This window comes from Sciurus vulgaris, assembly GCF_902686455.1.
Source record: "Sciurus vulgaris genome assembly, chromosome: 13".
Taxonomy (NCBI): Eukaryota; Metazoa; Chordata; class Mammalia; order Rodentia; family Sciuridae; genus Sciurus; species Sciurus vulgaris.
Genome location: NC_136474.1, coordinates 50799311 through 50812834, shown reverse-complemented (window position 1 = coordinate 50812834; position 13524 = coordinate 50799311). Strand labels below are relative to the sequence as shown.

General features: G+C 40.3%; 1 protein-coding gene across 7 annotated transcripts in view; it reads left to right on the top strand.

Moving 5' to 3' along the window:
* Nucleotides 1-12839, top strand: part of OSBPL1A (oxysterol binding protein like 1A) — a 200196-nt gene extending 187357 nt beyond the window's left edge. For all 7 annotated transcript variants that reach the window (XM_079108737.1, XM_079108736.1, XM_079108739.1 and 4 more), the window contains 5 exons: nucleotides 2195-2321; nucleotides 5388-5504; nucleotides 6063-6186; nucleotides 7675-7765; nucleotides 11653-12839. In XM_079108737.1, coding sequence (XP_078964863.1) covers nucleotides 2195-2321; nucleotides 5388-5504; nucleotides 6063-6186; nucleotides 7675-7765; nucleotides 11653-11755 — 562 coding nt within the window. In that variant the 3' untranslated portion in view covers nucleotides 11756-12839. The remainder of the gene's footprint in view (nucleotides 1-2194; nucleotides 2322-5387; nucleotides 5505-6062; nucleotides 6187-7674; nucleotides 7766-11652) is intronic.
* Nucleotides 12840-13524: the final 685 nt, after the last annotated feature.

The following is a 13524-nucleotide window of genomic DNA, read 5'->3' as shown; positions in this document are numbered from 1 at the left end:
TGGGTTGAGAAGTCGGCTGCTATCCATATTGGTCTCCCCCTATATGTATGATGCTTTTCTCTCATGGCCTTCAAAATCCTATCTTTATTTTGAATGTTAGGCATTTTCATTATAATGTGCCTTGGTGTGGATCTGTTATGATTCTGTGCTTTTGGTGTTCTGTAAGCCTCTTGTATTTGATTTTCCATTTCATTCTTCAGGTTTGGGTAATTTTCTGATATTATTTCATTGAATAGGTTGTTCATTCCTTTGGTTTGTATCTCTGTGCCTTCCTCAATCCCAATAATTCTTAAATTTGGTCTTTTCATGATGTCCCATAGTTCTTGGAGATTCTGTTCATGATTTCTTACCATCTTCTCTGTTTAGGCAACTTTATTTTCAAGATTAAATATTTTATCTTCATTGTCTGAGGTTCTGTCTTCCAAGTGGTCTAGTCTTTTGGTGATGCTTTCCATTGAGTTTTTTATTTGGTTTATTGTCTCCTTCATTTCATGGATTTCCTTTTTTTTTTTTTTGAGAATCTCTATCTCTTTGTTGAAATGATCTTTTGCTTCTCCCAGATGTTCTTTCAGCTTATTGGTATTATCATTCATTGCCTGCATTTGCTCTCTTATCTCATCTTTTGCTTCGCAAATCATCTTAATCATGTATAATCTGAAGTCTTTTTCTGACATTTCTTCTACCATACTGTCATTGGAGTCTATTAATATAGAATCTAGATTTGTTTGGATCATTTTCTTTCCTTGTTTTTTCATGTTGTTCATGTATCTTCCCCTCTAGCAGTGCAGAACTGGGGTATTGCACATTTCCCCCTATAGGCTTATAGTGGCCCTATAGGTTTCCTAAACCCTTTTTTTAAGAGGAGATCAATATTAGCAGTGCCCAATTCAGACACTGTGCAATCCTAGACTAAATAGACCCTATGAGGACAATAACAAAATTGTCATAATAAACAGAATGAGTTCAAATATCATCTTTGGTAAAATAAACAGGTTTGCAGTAAGGTCTGCAGTTTCTAATGGAGGACAAAGAGGATGCAGAGGGATGTAGAATGTGGCTGTTAATGGGATAAGAAAAGAATATACAGAAGTTCTAGAAAATAGGGTGAGAATGTAATCAAAATAAATTGGATATTCGCATGCAAAAAAGGGAGAAAGAGACTCTGAAGGAACAGATAAGCAAAAGGAAAAGAGAGCAAGAAAAGTAAAGAATTAAAAACTTAAATTTTTTCAATAAGGAGAAAAAAGAAAATCTATAGTATGACAGTCATAAAGTAATGAAACCTCCCAGTGTTCAGTGGCCTGATGCATGAGAGGTACCTGACAATGAGCTTCAAGCCTCCAGCAGGTTTCTCAGGATGGGATTTGCCCCACCTAAAGATCGGAGCTCCAGCTTCCAGGATTATCCAAGATGGCCGTTCTGGCTTCCAAATGTGTTGGCAGATGGAGAGCTGCAGCTCAGGGTGTGGACATGGTCAGCTGAAGGTCCTGGAGGCGGGATGCGGTTGGTCAGGCAGGGGTCCTGGAGGTCGGGTGTGTTTGGTGTGGTTGTGGGATCCTGGAGGCCGGGTGCAATCAGTCGGTCTGGGGTCCCGGTGATAGGGCGCAGTCAGTTGGTCTGGGGGTCAGTCGATGTGAGGGCCCCAGAGGCAGGGAGTAATCGGTCAGGCTGAGGGATCCTGGAGACAGGGCTCAGTCAGTCCGGCCAGGGGTCCTACAGGGCCTGGCTGTTGTCTCAAAATGGCAGCAGCCACGTGTAATCAAACCTGCAGGTACTGCGACAGAGAACTTCCAGGCAACAGCAGGCAGCTGGTGCTCCACTGGCGGTCGGCGATCAGTTTGCTGACTGTTGTTGGATGATCGGGAGGTGAACCTTGTGTGTTGGGTGATGGATAGGTGTAAGGCAGGCGGTGGACAGGCGAGAGGCAGGCAAATGGCGGATGATAGGTGCCTGACAGTGAGCAATCTGCACTCAAAAAAGGCCTCATTTTCATTTTAAATGTTTAGTAGCATAGATGTTATTCACTAGATGTCAGTATTAAAATCTGTCATAATCTTAAAAAGCTAGCATTCTAACAAATAGAAAACAAGGAAATAACTGTTTCTTGAAAGAATTTGAGTCACAAAAAACTTCATATTAATATTTGGTGACAACAAAACTGGTTTGTTGGCTAAACATCAGTTTCTCTTCACAGTAAAAAGAAGCTCTGTGCTCTCTATGGGAAGTGGACTGAGTGTCTGTACAGTGTCGACCCTGCTACTTTCGATGCTTACAAAAAGAATGATAAGAAAAACACTGAAGAGAAGAAGAACAGCAAACAGGTGAACATCCTGTAAGGTGGTATCAAGGAGTAACTGGACTCTCACATTGGTACTAATCCTTTTGGAAGTGGCCTGTTATTGGGTCACAGTTTGACCTTTCTTTTTTGGTGTTGCTAATGCATGTCATTCTTCTTCTTTTAAATGAGGGAGTATCTGCCTTAGTAGCAAATGTTTGATGTGATCTTATATAAGATGAGGCTGTGAAACACTTGCAACTGTGTAGCAATTCTCTGTGGGGCTTCGGTTTAATTCACAGCATTTTTGAAAGTTGGAGCTCACCCTAGGCAAATTTTCTTACTGTTTATGTGAGTTAGAAGTTGAAATTATTAGAATAGGTAAAATTTCCTCCAAAATGACCTCTGACGTTTTCATGTTTATCCACCTTGCTGGTTTCTTCCTTATCTTCGGTCACCGAGGTGAAGGCCTGGTGGTTGAAGGTGCCATCATTGGACTCCTCCGCTCTTCACAGTGCACTTCCCTCTTCGTGGGTCAGTCAGTGTTCCGACAGAACTTCCCATGGCAAAGGCATTTAGCTTCTTGCTGCCTGGCCCAGGCAGGCTCCTATCTCTTCACTCCAGTCAGAACCACTGAGAGCTAAAGAAAGCATGCACCTGTTTGGCCAGGAAATACTTGCTTGAGGACCACTCCTTTCTGGTAGCTAGCCTGATTGTCTGGGCAGAGACTCTGGGTTGGAATCCAGTCTCCACCACTTGTGAGCAGGGCAAGCTTAGGCCAGTTTCTCATCCCTCTGCCTTGCTACCTTCGTTTGTGAAACATAGATCATGACAGCACCTTCTAGTTGGATGAGTTAGTGGATTAAAAGGCTCAGGACAGTCTCTCTGCTGGAAGTATGTCCTGGAACTGGTAACTGAGGCATTGCCTCAGAGAGTGTTACAAATGCAGGATCCTGGGCCTCCATTAGACCTGCAAATCGCTATTTCTGGTGCTCTTTGCATGTTTCTTATGTGTGCAAAAGCTTAAAAAGCCTTCATTTTCTCAAAAGCAGACATTTCATTTATTAGTGACTTTCTTTGTAAATTGAGCTCTTTTCTTTTTTTTTTTCTAAGAAATGACTTTATTTTTTTTTTTATTTTAATTGAAAATCATAAATTTACATAGGGCAATATTGTTTGATTCAGAGCTCTTTTCTGAGATGAAGAGTTTTGTGGAATGGCCAGGGTCTGCTGCTTTCCTGTGGCTTGGACATTTTTCTATTTCCCTGTGTCCACAGTTCTACTTTTCTCTCACAGCCAATGTTCCTTCCTACCCTTGCCTCATCCTGTGAGGTGTACTAACTGTTCTCTGCAACTGCCAGGAAATCCAAGGGACTGGAGAAGAAAATGTCCCAGGATCCTGGGACCCTTGACACAGACTCCTTGGCCGTAGCTCCTGCCAGTTAGAAGGCAGCATGGTGAAGACAGCCTCACCTGCACACTTCAGCCCTCTTTCCCAGAGCGTGGATAGCACATGACATTGGCAAAATTCCAGAGAATATCCCCGTGTCTCATGAATCCTTCGTCAGTCTTTGTAGAACAGTGGCTTTCCCTCGCACGTTCACTTCTTGTCTGCTCTCTCTGTCCTGTACATCTCCCTCCCTTGGATTTCTGAGGTTCCTGAGCATATCACATGCTGGAGAGGCTTTTATCATCAATGATGTCACCTGCTTGCTGTTTAAATCATAGTTTCACTGAGTGTCTCACAGCATGACTTCAGATTTGTTAACTGTGATGTTGGGAATCTTATAAACTTCCAAAGCCTGGAGTTCTTCATGTACACCACGGTGGTATAGTAGCTCCTCCTGGGGGCCTGTTGCATAAAGACTGAATGTGCAGAGCACCTTGCCTAGCTCTGGCCCAAAGGGTGGGTCACCAAAGGAAATGTTGGTTTCCTTCTTAGCCTAACATCTTTTTAAATTCTTTTTTAATCAGACGCATTCAGGATCCTTACTGGGTTTGTGTCACTGATGAGTTTATCAAGCACCCCAGGATGTAATGTTTTGTCTTTCTCGGAATGTTGCCTTGTTGGCTGTGCCTCTAGTGTATGAAGTTCCTCAAAAGTCAGGCAGTTCCAGTGTTTCTGCATCCTAGTGCTGTGCATTGAGAAGGTTCTCAGTGATTGTCAAGTGAATTATTTTGTCTTTTAAAAAATCAGAAGCTTTAAAAACATAATGTACGGTGGTAGAGAGGGCTGGTGACGGTGCCTTGAATGTAGATGACACTAGGTAGCACACGCAGCTCTGTACACACAGCACTTGCTCAGTCTTTTCCAACGTGAGAAGGTGAGGATATTAGAATTAGAAAGTCATTGTGTTGCAGATGCCTGGCAGTCCTGCACATCCGTCTCTTACTTCAACCGTGTTTGGACAGAATAGCCCCTGGGAACTCCCTCCTTTCCAGCCTCCAAATACCTTGCATTCTCCTTTCCACTCACAACCTCCAGGACCATCTAATCACCCATCTTCTCCTCCTAGAACCCACCAACCCTGTGTTTTGTGGTTAGTTCCTCATTGCTGACAAACATGACCTTCCACATTCATCCGAATCATCCCACCAAGGTCGAGGCCCTTTAGCCCTCTGATCTGTTTACATCTGCAGGCCTCCTACGCTGAGCATCTCCTGAAGAGGAATGGGTAAAACTCTGCTGCTAGGGTCTAAACCAGGTCTTTTTGCATCTTCGTGCCCAGGGCTCTGTCCATGCAAACCCATCTTTTTGACTTCTGGAGAACCGCTTCCTGGTGAGGCAGTGGAGCTCATGAGGAGGATGGTGGCCGCTGTCTTTACCCCCACAGGCCAGCTGGGAGAGCAGCTCTTCCAAAGGCATACTGTGGAGCACAATCAGCCAGCACCCATGAGCGCTCTGCATTCCTAGCGCCTTCTTCTCAGCCTCAGACCAGATGAAAATAAAACTTTTTGCAGCATAAAAAGAAAAAAGGTCATGGTGTCTCTACCCTCCTGCAGTTTTGTTTCTAGTGTTGTGCAGTAAATGGTGTTTATTTTATTATTCATAAGTGTATATGCATATTTTAAAACTTTTTACTTAAATGTTGTTCGTCTGCTGGTTTTCTAGATGAGCACTTCTGAGGAGTCTGATGAAATGCCAATGCCAGATTCTGAAAGTGTCTTTGTTATCCCTGGAAGTGTTCTCCTGTGGCGAATAGCCCCTCGGCCTCCAAATTCTGCCCAGGTGAGCCCAGCCTTACTGGATGTGGCTGCATTGTTGATGACCAGCTTTGCGGGTTCCCGTGAGACATGTGAGACATGGTCATGTTACTTGAATGTCCTTCAGTTGTTCCCTGTGTGCTGCTTGTCGTCCTTAACCAGAGGCCTGGCATCATGTCATTGTCCATCCTGTCTGGTGCTGGCTGAAAGACATGTAGGGTGGTGAAAGCCCTCTCTGGGCTTTCCCGTGTTACTCAGGCATAAGACTGGCCCTTGTCAAATACACACTGATGAAGCCTTGTCAATAAGCCTTTCATACCTAGCACGGAATGATTTTAATGAAGGAAGATTAACTGTTGATTTTGCTGATAGTTCTAAAAGTTGATAGAGGAAGAGTATTGTGACCTGCTTTGAGACCAGTACCCATGGATGGTGCAGAGTCAATGAACACAGTAGACATGACCCGAGAAGGGTTGCCTGATCATCAAAGTGAGGGGTCACTTTCAAATCAGCCTCTCTCAGGGCTTTCCATTTTGTGCCATGCTTTGGTATATGTTAATTTGATCATTTTGCTTCTTGTTAGATGTATAATTTTACCAGCTTTGCAATGGTTTTGAATGAAGTAGACAAGGAAATGGAGAGTGTGATTCCTAAGACTGACTGCAGGTTACGGCCTGACATCAGAGCCATGGAGAATGGAGAAATAGGTAAGAAGTGTCCACTACTATTGCTGGTATGGTTCTTTGGGGCTGGTGGTTTGTTTCATTCCTGGTGATTGTTAGCATTATTCGGGTATTGGCATTTTCTTGAAAATTTTAAAATTCAAATTCAAGTTGTTTTAAATTTGGAAATTGGAAGTACACCCTGCTAACTGAAATTCATTACTTCACACTCCCCTGATCATTTTATATAGTATATGTGGCCGGAGGCATTGTCTTGAATATCAGAGAGAAAGTTAGCATCTTTGTCAACTTTGAACTGTATTCTAATTACTTTACATTTCATTATTCACTTATCATCTCATGAGCCTCAAGAGTGTGGCTTCTGCTGAGCATGGGTGGCATGTGCCTATAATCCCAGCAACTTGGTTTCTTTTTTGCTTGGTGTTTGCCTGAGTCAGGAGGATTGCAGGTGCCAGGCCAACCTGTGCAACTTAGTGAGAACTTGTCTCAAAATAAAATTAAAAGGCGTAGGGATGAGCCTGGCATGGTGGGCACATGCCTATAATCCTAGTGACTTGGGAGGCTGAGGCAGGACAATTGCAAGTTCAAAGCCAGCCTTAGCAGAAGTGAGGCACTAAGCAACTCAGTGAGATGCTGTCTCTAAATAAAATACAAAATAGGGCTGGGGATGTGGCTCAGTGGCTGAGTTCCCCTGAGTTCAATCCTCAGTACTCCCCCTGCTCCCCGTCTCCCCACCAAAGGGTGGGGATGAAGGTCAAAGTAGAGCACATTTTGGTTCAATTCCCAGTATTTGGTGGGGGGTGGGCAGTGGGAAGCATTACTTTCCCTTGGATAATTATTTAAATCATTTTTAAAGTGTTAAATTTCTTTTAACATGTTCCTTCAAAAGGGAACAAACCCCCATCTCCAAGAAACATATGGCAAAATCTGGAGACTTTGTCACATCTGGGGAAAGCAGTATCTAGAGGCTGGGCTGCTGCTAAACATCCTGTCATGTACAGGACCACCTCTGGCAGTGAAGAATCATCCCCTCCAATGTGTCAGTAGTACCCAGGGTAGAAACCCCATCCTCACTTGTCTGATCGTCTCCAGTGAGACAGAACAACAGCATTCTGGAAAATTGTTTTAATTTTTTATGAACAGAATTTGAATGAGTTCTGTGAGGTCTTGCTAAGAATTTAGAACAATTTAAAATAGTTTTTCTATCCAATTTTTTTTATTGAAACATTTTAATTTTTTTGGCTTTATGAAAAGCAAGGGGTTTTTGGTAAATGTGGAGGTTATTAAGGGCATGAGCTATCAAAAGACTTGAGGGCCTTTTGAATGCCAGCCCTGCCTCTTCCTAGCCTGGGTATGTAAGATTTTAACTTCCTGTTTGACAATGGCTATGTTTTAGTGCAGAGAAACTCATATATATGGAGAGTGGTTCTCCATAAAGTTACTGTGCTTAGCAGTGTGTCTGGAATTCTTTGTGTAGAGAATAAATGTTTTTCACTAATGTTTTTGTTTTAGATCAAGCTAGTGAAGAAAAAAAACGGCTTGAGGAAAAACAAAGAGCAGCCCGTAAAAACAGGTCCAAGTCGGAAGAAGACTGGAAGACGAGGTGCGTATCATCTTCAGTGTGTGACTGAGCCCTCAGGCAGACTGCTGTGTGTGGGAAGCAGGGTTATCAGATGCTGTGCACTACAGACTCTGCTAGGTTCTTATGAATGGAATCTTGAAGGAGCTCTGTGAAGTCTAATTATTTAGAATAATATCACATTTATTCAGTTTTTCCACCGAATTCATTGAAACATTTTAACATAATTACTATGAAAAAACATTCAAATATTAGTCTAATTTTATGAAAAATTATTGTTCAAATTATTATCAAAATATTATTCAGTCATTGGAATTTAAGTATTAAAGCCAAAAGAATCGCGTGTGACAAAGAAAAATGACTGCTGGGAAATTAAAGTTAAAATATTCCCATACAGTTATCATAGGAAAGGCCCATTAAACTTAGTTTCTTTCCTTATCCAGCAAACCCTGTCCCTTATTATAGAGGAAAAGTAAAATGCAGAATTAAAGATTTTAGCATGAAAATAAGAGCCATTTGCTCATGCATATATCATGTATCATTGATATTTAGGCAGTACTTTTACTTTTCAAAAACAAGAGATTTGATATGTAAAGGCAGTGGGAATTTGTTTAAATAACATCTTGTATTCCATTTTGGAGTAGAAACGTTTTTCTTATCAAAAGTTACCTAGTCACATGTGTTGAGGAGTAAAATCACTTAGAAATACCATAAAAACATTTTCTATATAATTCAAAGTTATTAAGTAAATGTTAGAGCTAATTTGGGCATAATTTTTCAGGCATTCCAAAGGATATTATTTGGTCAACTTTTTGCAGCAAAAGAAAGATCTTAGTTTTAGAAATTACCTTGTATCTAATCCAGTAGGTTTTGACCTTTTTTGATAACATGAGAATCTTCTTTGCAAATGAACTCAAAGACTTTACAAATTTGAACACATGCAAATCGAGGCTCATGGGCAGAGCCTGGGCCTGGGCCAGGGCCACTCCTCACTTTCTCCCATCTGTACAGAGCCCAGGTCCCTAGAGCTCTGGAATACCGTGTGAAAATTGCTGGTTTGGAATTCCCTTTTTTGTATTGAAGGGAAGCAAATAATGGTATATTTCATTTCATTTAGGAGCCATGCTCAAAGGTACACAGCTGGTAAACAGCAGATCCATGATCAGAGCCTTCACCTTCTCTAGTCCTTCAGTTGAAGCCATTTTGCTGTGATCCCTTTTGAAAATATGTGATATACTTTATCAGTCTTTCTAGTTTTTGTTTTTTTTTTTTTTTTTTTTTCCCAGAAAGCCCCATTTTTGTACTGCTTTACTGGTTCTGTTTTCTGGTATATAATATAAGCAAAAAAGTCCACCAAGAATTTTTACTAATCAGATGAAAGTCTGAGCATTCCAAAAACAAAGATCTGCAGAGAACTTGTTGAAAATAAAAACTAGAGCTGCGTTTGTGAGCTGTCACTTGGAGGCTTGCACTTGGTTGCTTCCACAGGTCTCTTAGCCTCAGTAGTTCTTACATGAGCATACTGGTCTTTAAAATGTTCCTGCCCATGCTTTGTCCACAAGAGTCCTTGCTTTGAGCTCCTTTCCAGTAGTGGTGATGAGATTGCAAGCTCACGGACTTTGTTCTCGGAACTGACCATGTGCTTTAAAACAGTTTAGCTCAGTTTGAACAAGGGTAGAAGTGGTGCAGTTTTGTCAAAGACCATTTCCTTCTGAATAGAGCTAGCTAGTTTTCTAGAAGTCAACCCAGAAACTCACTTTAATGTGGCCACATTTCTCCATACTAAAATCTGGTGTCTCTGCTCATGTTCCTTTTACTCACTTGAAGAGAGTTCAGGCTGCAGTGTTTCAGGTTGCTTGTGAGCCCTGCTGAGGAGGGTGGCTGCTTGTGATCCTGGCTTATTTCCTTAAAGAAGCCCCCAAACGTCAATAGGGAAGGCATGGGGGAGAGGTCGGAGAACTGTAGGAAAGATAGGACTGGCAGAGAGGGGCAGGGTGATGCAAGAAAACAAATTGGTGATAGTCTTTCCACAGTGGGAGCATGGTGCAGAAATATTTTTTTATAAATATCCTTTTACTGATATATACCCCTGGACACTGTAGACTGAATGACGTCTTTCCTCTTGCCCACGCTTAGTTCTAAGGTTTAAGATTTAGATTTTTCTGTAGGGGGAAAGGGGTGTTGTAGCAGCAGAGGGCTTTCCAGACACAAGCACTCTGAATTAGAATTGGAGGTTGAAAGAAGCCTTGGCCATCAGGTGCTACTCTGGAGTGACTCATCTTTAGTGCAGTGTTCTGGCTGAACTGTTCCCAACAACAGGCAAACCCTGAAGGTAGGCTTGCAACATAGTCTTTGGAGAACTTTTCCTTGAAGATTGTGAACATGACCATCCTGTAAAATGTCTTGTTGTAACAACTCTAATGGCATGAGGCCAGAGTTTAACTTTTTAAGGTACTTTGGCTTACCTTGATTTTGATTTGTCTACTTCTCTGACGTGCTTGACTTTTCTAAGCCTGACTACGAGAGCAATTTTATTTTATTGCTTGGACTTTTGAAACCCAAAGGAAGATAAACTTTGTATTTCATATTAGATAAAAAAGTTCCATGATTATATGAAATAATAGTTCCTGAGATTTTTTTTAGTATATCCAAACCCTAAATAACCCATATTTTAATCATTTAAAATATACTTCTAATTAGCAAAAGTCCCAAAAGCTAAATAATTTATGTAATAATTTGGAAAATTTGGTGTCATGGACATTTACTGTATGATCCTTAAAGGAATTAGCCTAATATAAAGCATTTTTTCTCTAAGGATTTTTATTGTTGATAAAATGATAATAGTAATATCAGAGTCACCAAACAAGTCTGACTTCACCCTTATTAAGTAGTCGTAGAAGCAATGTTTTTTTGCAAAGAGTGACAACACATAGAAAACTGTTTTCATAGATGTTACACTGAAAACTAAATTGTATTTACAAAATGTTACACAAATTGAACCTTTTGAGCAAGTAGTTTTGCATTTCCATATCCTGTAGAAAGCTGGTATTGTGGAAAATGGGTAAGAAGAAGGGTAAGAATATGTTTAGGGCAACTCTTTCTAGAATTAGGTCTGATTAAGATGTTAAAAGCTGTATCTATCCTAAGAATATGTATTTGCATTGAGGTAATTTGCTCAGGAAGATTTAGATTAATTTTAGTGGATTGTGCTTAGCATATTATATTAGAGAAATCATTGTCTTTAAACTCAAACCCAAGTTTGCTATTAGTTACTGACTTGGGCAGCTAGCATTTTTATAACTACTCTGACATTCAGCTTAAAGTGGAACTTTGCATTTGGAGGGAATGGACTCTGAGCCAGGCACCTCACATAATGCTGTAGGTATGTTAGAAAAGGAGCAGGACCAGAGGATGAACCAATTAGACTTTCTTGCTAAAGGCAGTGGCACACACCTATAATTCAGCTGCTTGTGAGGGTGAGGCAAGATGATACAAGTTTGAGGCCAGTCTTAGCAATTTAGCAAGACCCTGTCTCAAAAGAAAAACTAAAAAGGATGGATATAGCTCGGTGGTAAAGCTCCCCGGGGTTCAATCCCCAATACAAAAAAAAAAAAGTGTTTCTAACCACCGCATTAGAAAAACCTACTTCTGTGAAGTAGTACTGCATTGCTGACTGCTGTAGATCGTATCCCGTTTGCGTGCTTTCATTACCCCTTTTTTAAATATTCTACATATACGTTCCCCAAGGAGCAAAACAGCATCACTTCTTCAGCATCTCTGTGTAAATCCCTAACTCTCACAGTGCAGGGAATTCTACAATAGGGAAATAGTACTACAAGCTACTGACGTGGCAGATACCCTGTGATTTCAGCCTGTTTCCCCTGTAAATTTTGTCCTTTCTCTTTAAACAGGTGGTTCCATCAAGGTCCTAATCCCTACAATGGAGCACAGGACTGGATTTACTCTGGCAGCTACTGGGACAGAAACTACTTCAATTTGCCTGACATTTATTAAAATGCAGACAAGTCAGGGTGTTTGGCTAATCTACAAACAAGTCTTAAACCTATGTTTTTAAATTTTTTCCTTGGTTTCTACTCATCTTTAAAAAAACAAACAAAACAAAAAAACCTCATAACTTACATTTCACCCAAGAAATAGGGCATACAATGATATTGGTGGTGAGTCTTAGGAAAAATGCATAGTAATTTTGTGATCCAAACATACTTATTTGGAATACTATTTTATAAAGAGGTAAGAGAAACTGCTGGAGATGCTTTTTCTGGTTGCTATTGCCATAATTACTGAAGGTTTATATGTAAATGTAACCTTAGCTTTATGGAATATATCATAATCCCAAATCAAGTTATTTTGAATATTTTTATGCTGTCATGCTTGAATGTTTTAGACATAACTTTGAAATGTTTAGAATTCTCCTATATATGTTTATGTGCTCAAAAGTAGAGGTTGTCATTTTGTAAAGACTAAATTGGTAAGATGGCTTTTATTCATATTAATCTTCTCAAGTTTATCCCTTCCCATCTCCAAAAAGAAAAAATAATGCCTGAATATTGACTAGGTATTCCTGATCTGAAAATTCTAAACTGGAAAAGGATTTCATTTACTTTAGTACTGAATTTTTTTCTGTAATCATTGTCATTAGAGATAAAAATGTTTAAATTGTACGTTTGAACTGAAAATATGTATAAAAATCTAGCAAGCCACAAAAATGCCCTAGATATAGATTTTAATCACCATTACATAATGACAAACCTTTTTAAGTGCTTCAACTTCCAGTGGCTAATGCCATCAGAGAATTAAAGCTGCACTCATGTATTATAAGTATCGAACTATATAAAAGGAGGTCTTGTGCATTTCAAATTTGCAAGGTACCTGTGTACTTAAAATATGTATGGAGACCTACTGTACAGTAGCTTTGCCCCTTTAATTGGGGTACATTAATCTTATAGTATTTATCCAAACCCCAGACTGAGATACTGATCCAAGGGGCCTTAGGTAGCTGCCGGTAAATTATTTTAATTGCATCTTAACAAGTGTTATAATGAAATAATCTGATGCTAAATAAAGACTTTAGAATGTTCCGAAAGTGTGATTCCTTTTAAAACAAGTATGCTAATGCTGCCCCTTAATGGTGTCCTTTTACCAGTGCCAGAGTTACCCAGTCACCTTAGTACGCACAGTGGTATGAAGGCAGCCGGCACTAAATTTCTGAGTCATAGAGTATCATACATTATCATAGAGAGGTGTTTGCATTCACTGTGAACACAGAATGCCTGGTGAACCTGTGACTAGACCTGTTAAAAGTGGCTTAAAAGGTATGCGTAAGAAATGCTCTTCACAAGTCTGAAATGATTTTAAGGTGTTTTGTGATCTCCCAAGTTATAAAAATAAGAATACAAGGTTTAATGCTTGCAGGAAGTTTATTGATATACGCTTAGTGGCAGACTCCACCTTGAATGTTGACTCAAAACAGCGTCATTTTCGGCATCTGTTAGGAATAATGTAAACGTCGAATTTAATCATGGAAGTGAGTGGAAGATCAGAAATGTAAGATCTACCATCCTGCTGTGTTACTAATCAACTACCTGTGCTTTTCCACTGCAGTCTCACCATTTCATGCTGAAAGTCACACTGACACAGGGGACCCACCTCCTTCTGGTTTCCAAGCCTGAACACCCTACCTAATCATAACTGAAAGGCACGCTGCATCAGTCCATTGTTTTAATCCCTGACATTTGTCTCCCTAAGATGTAGGTTCCAGGTTT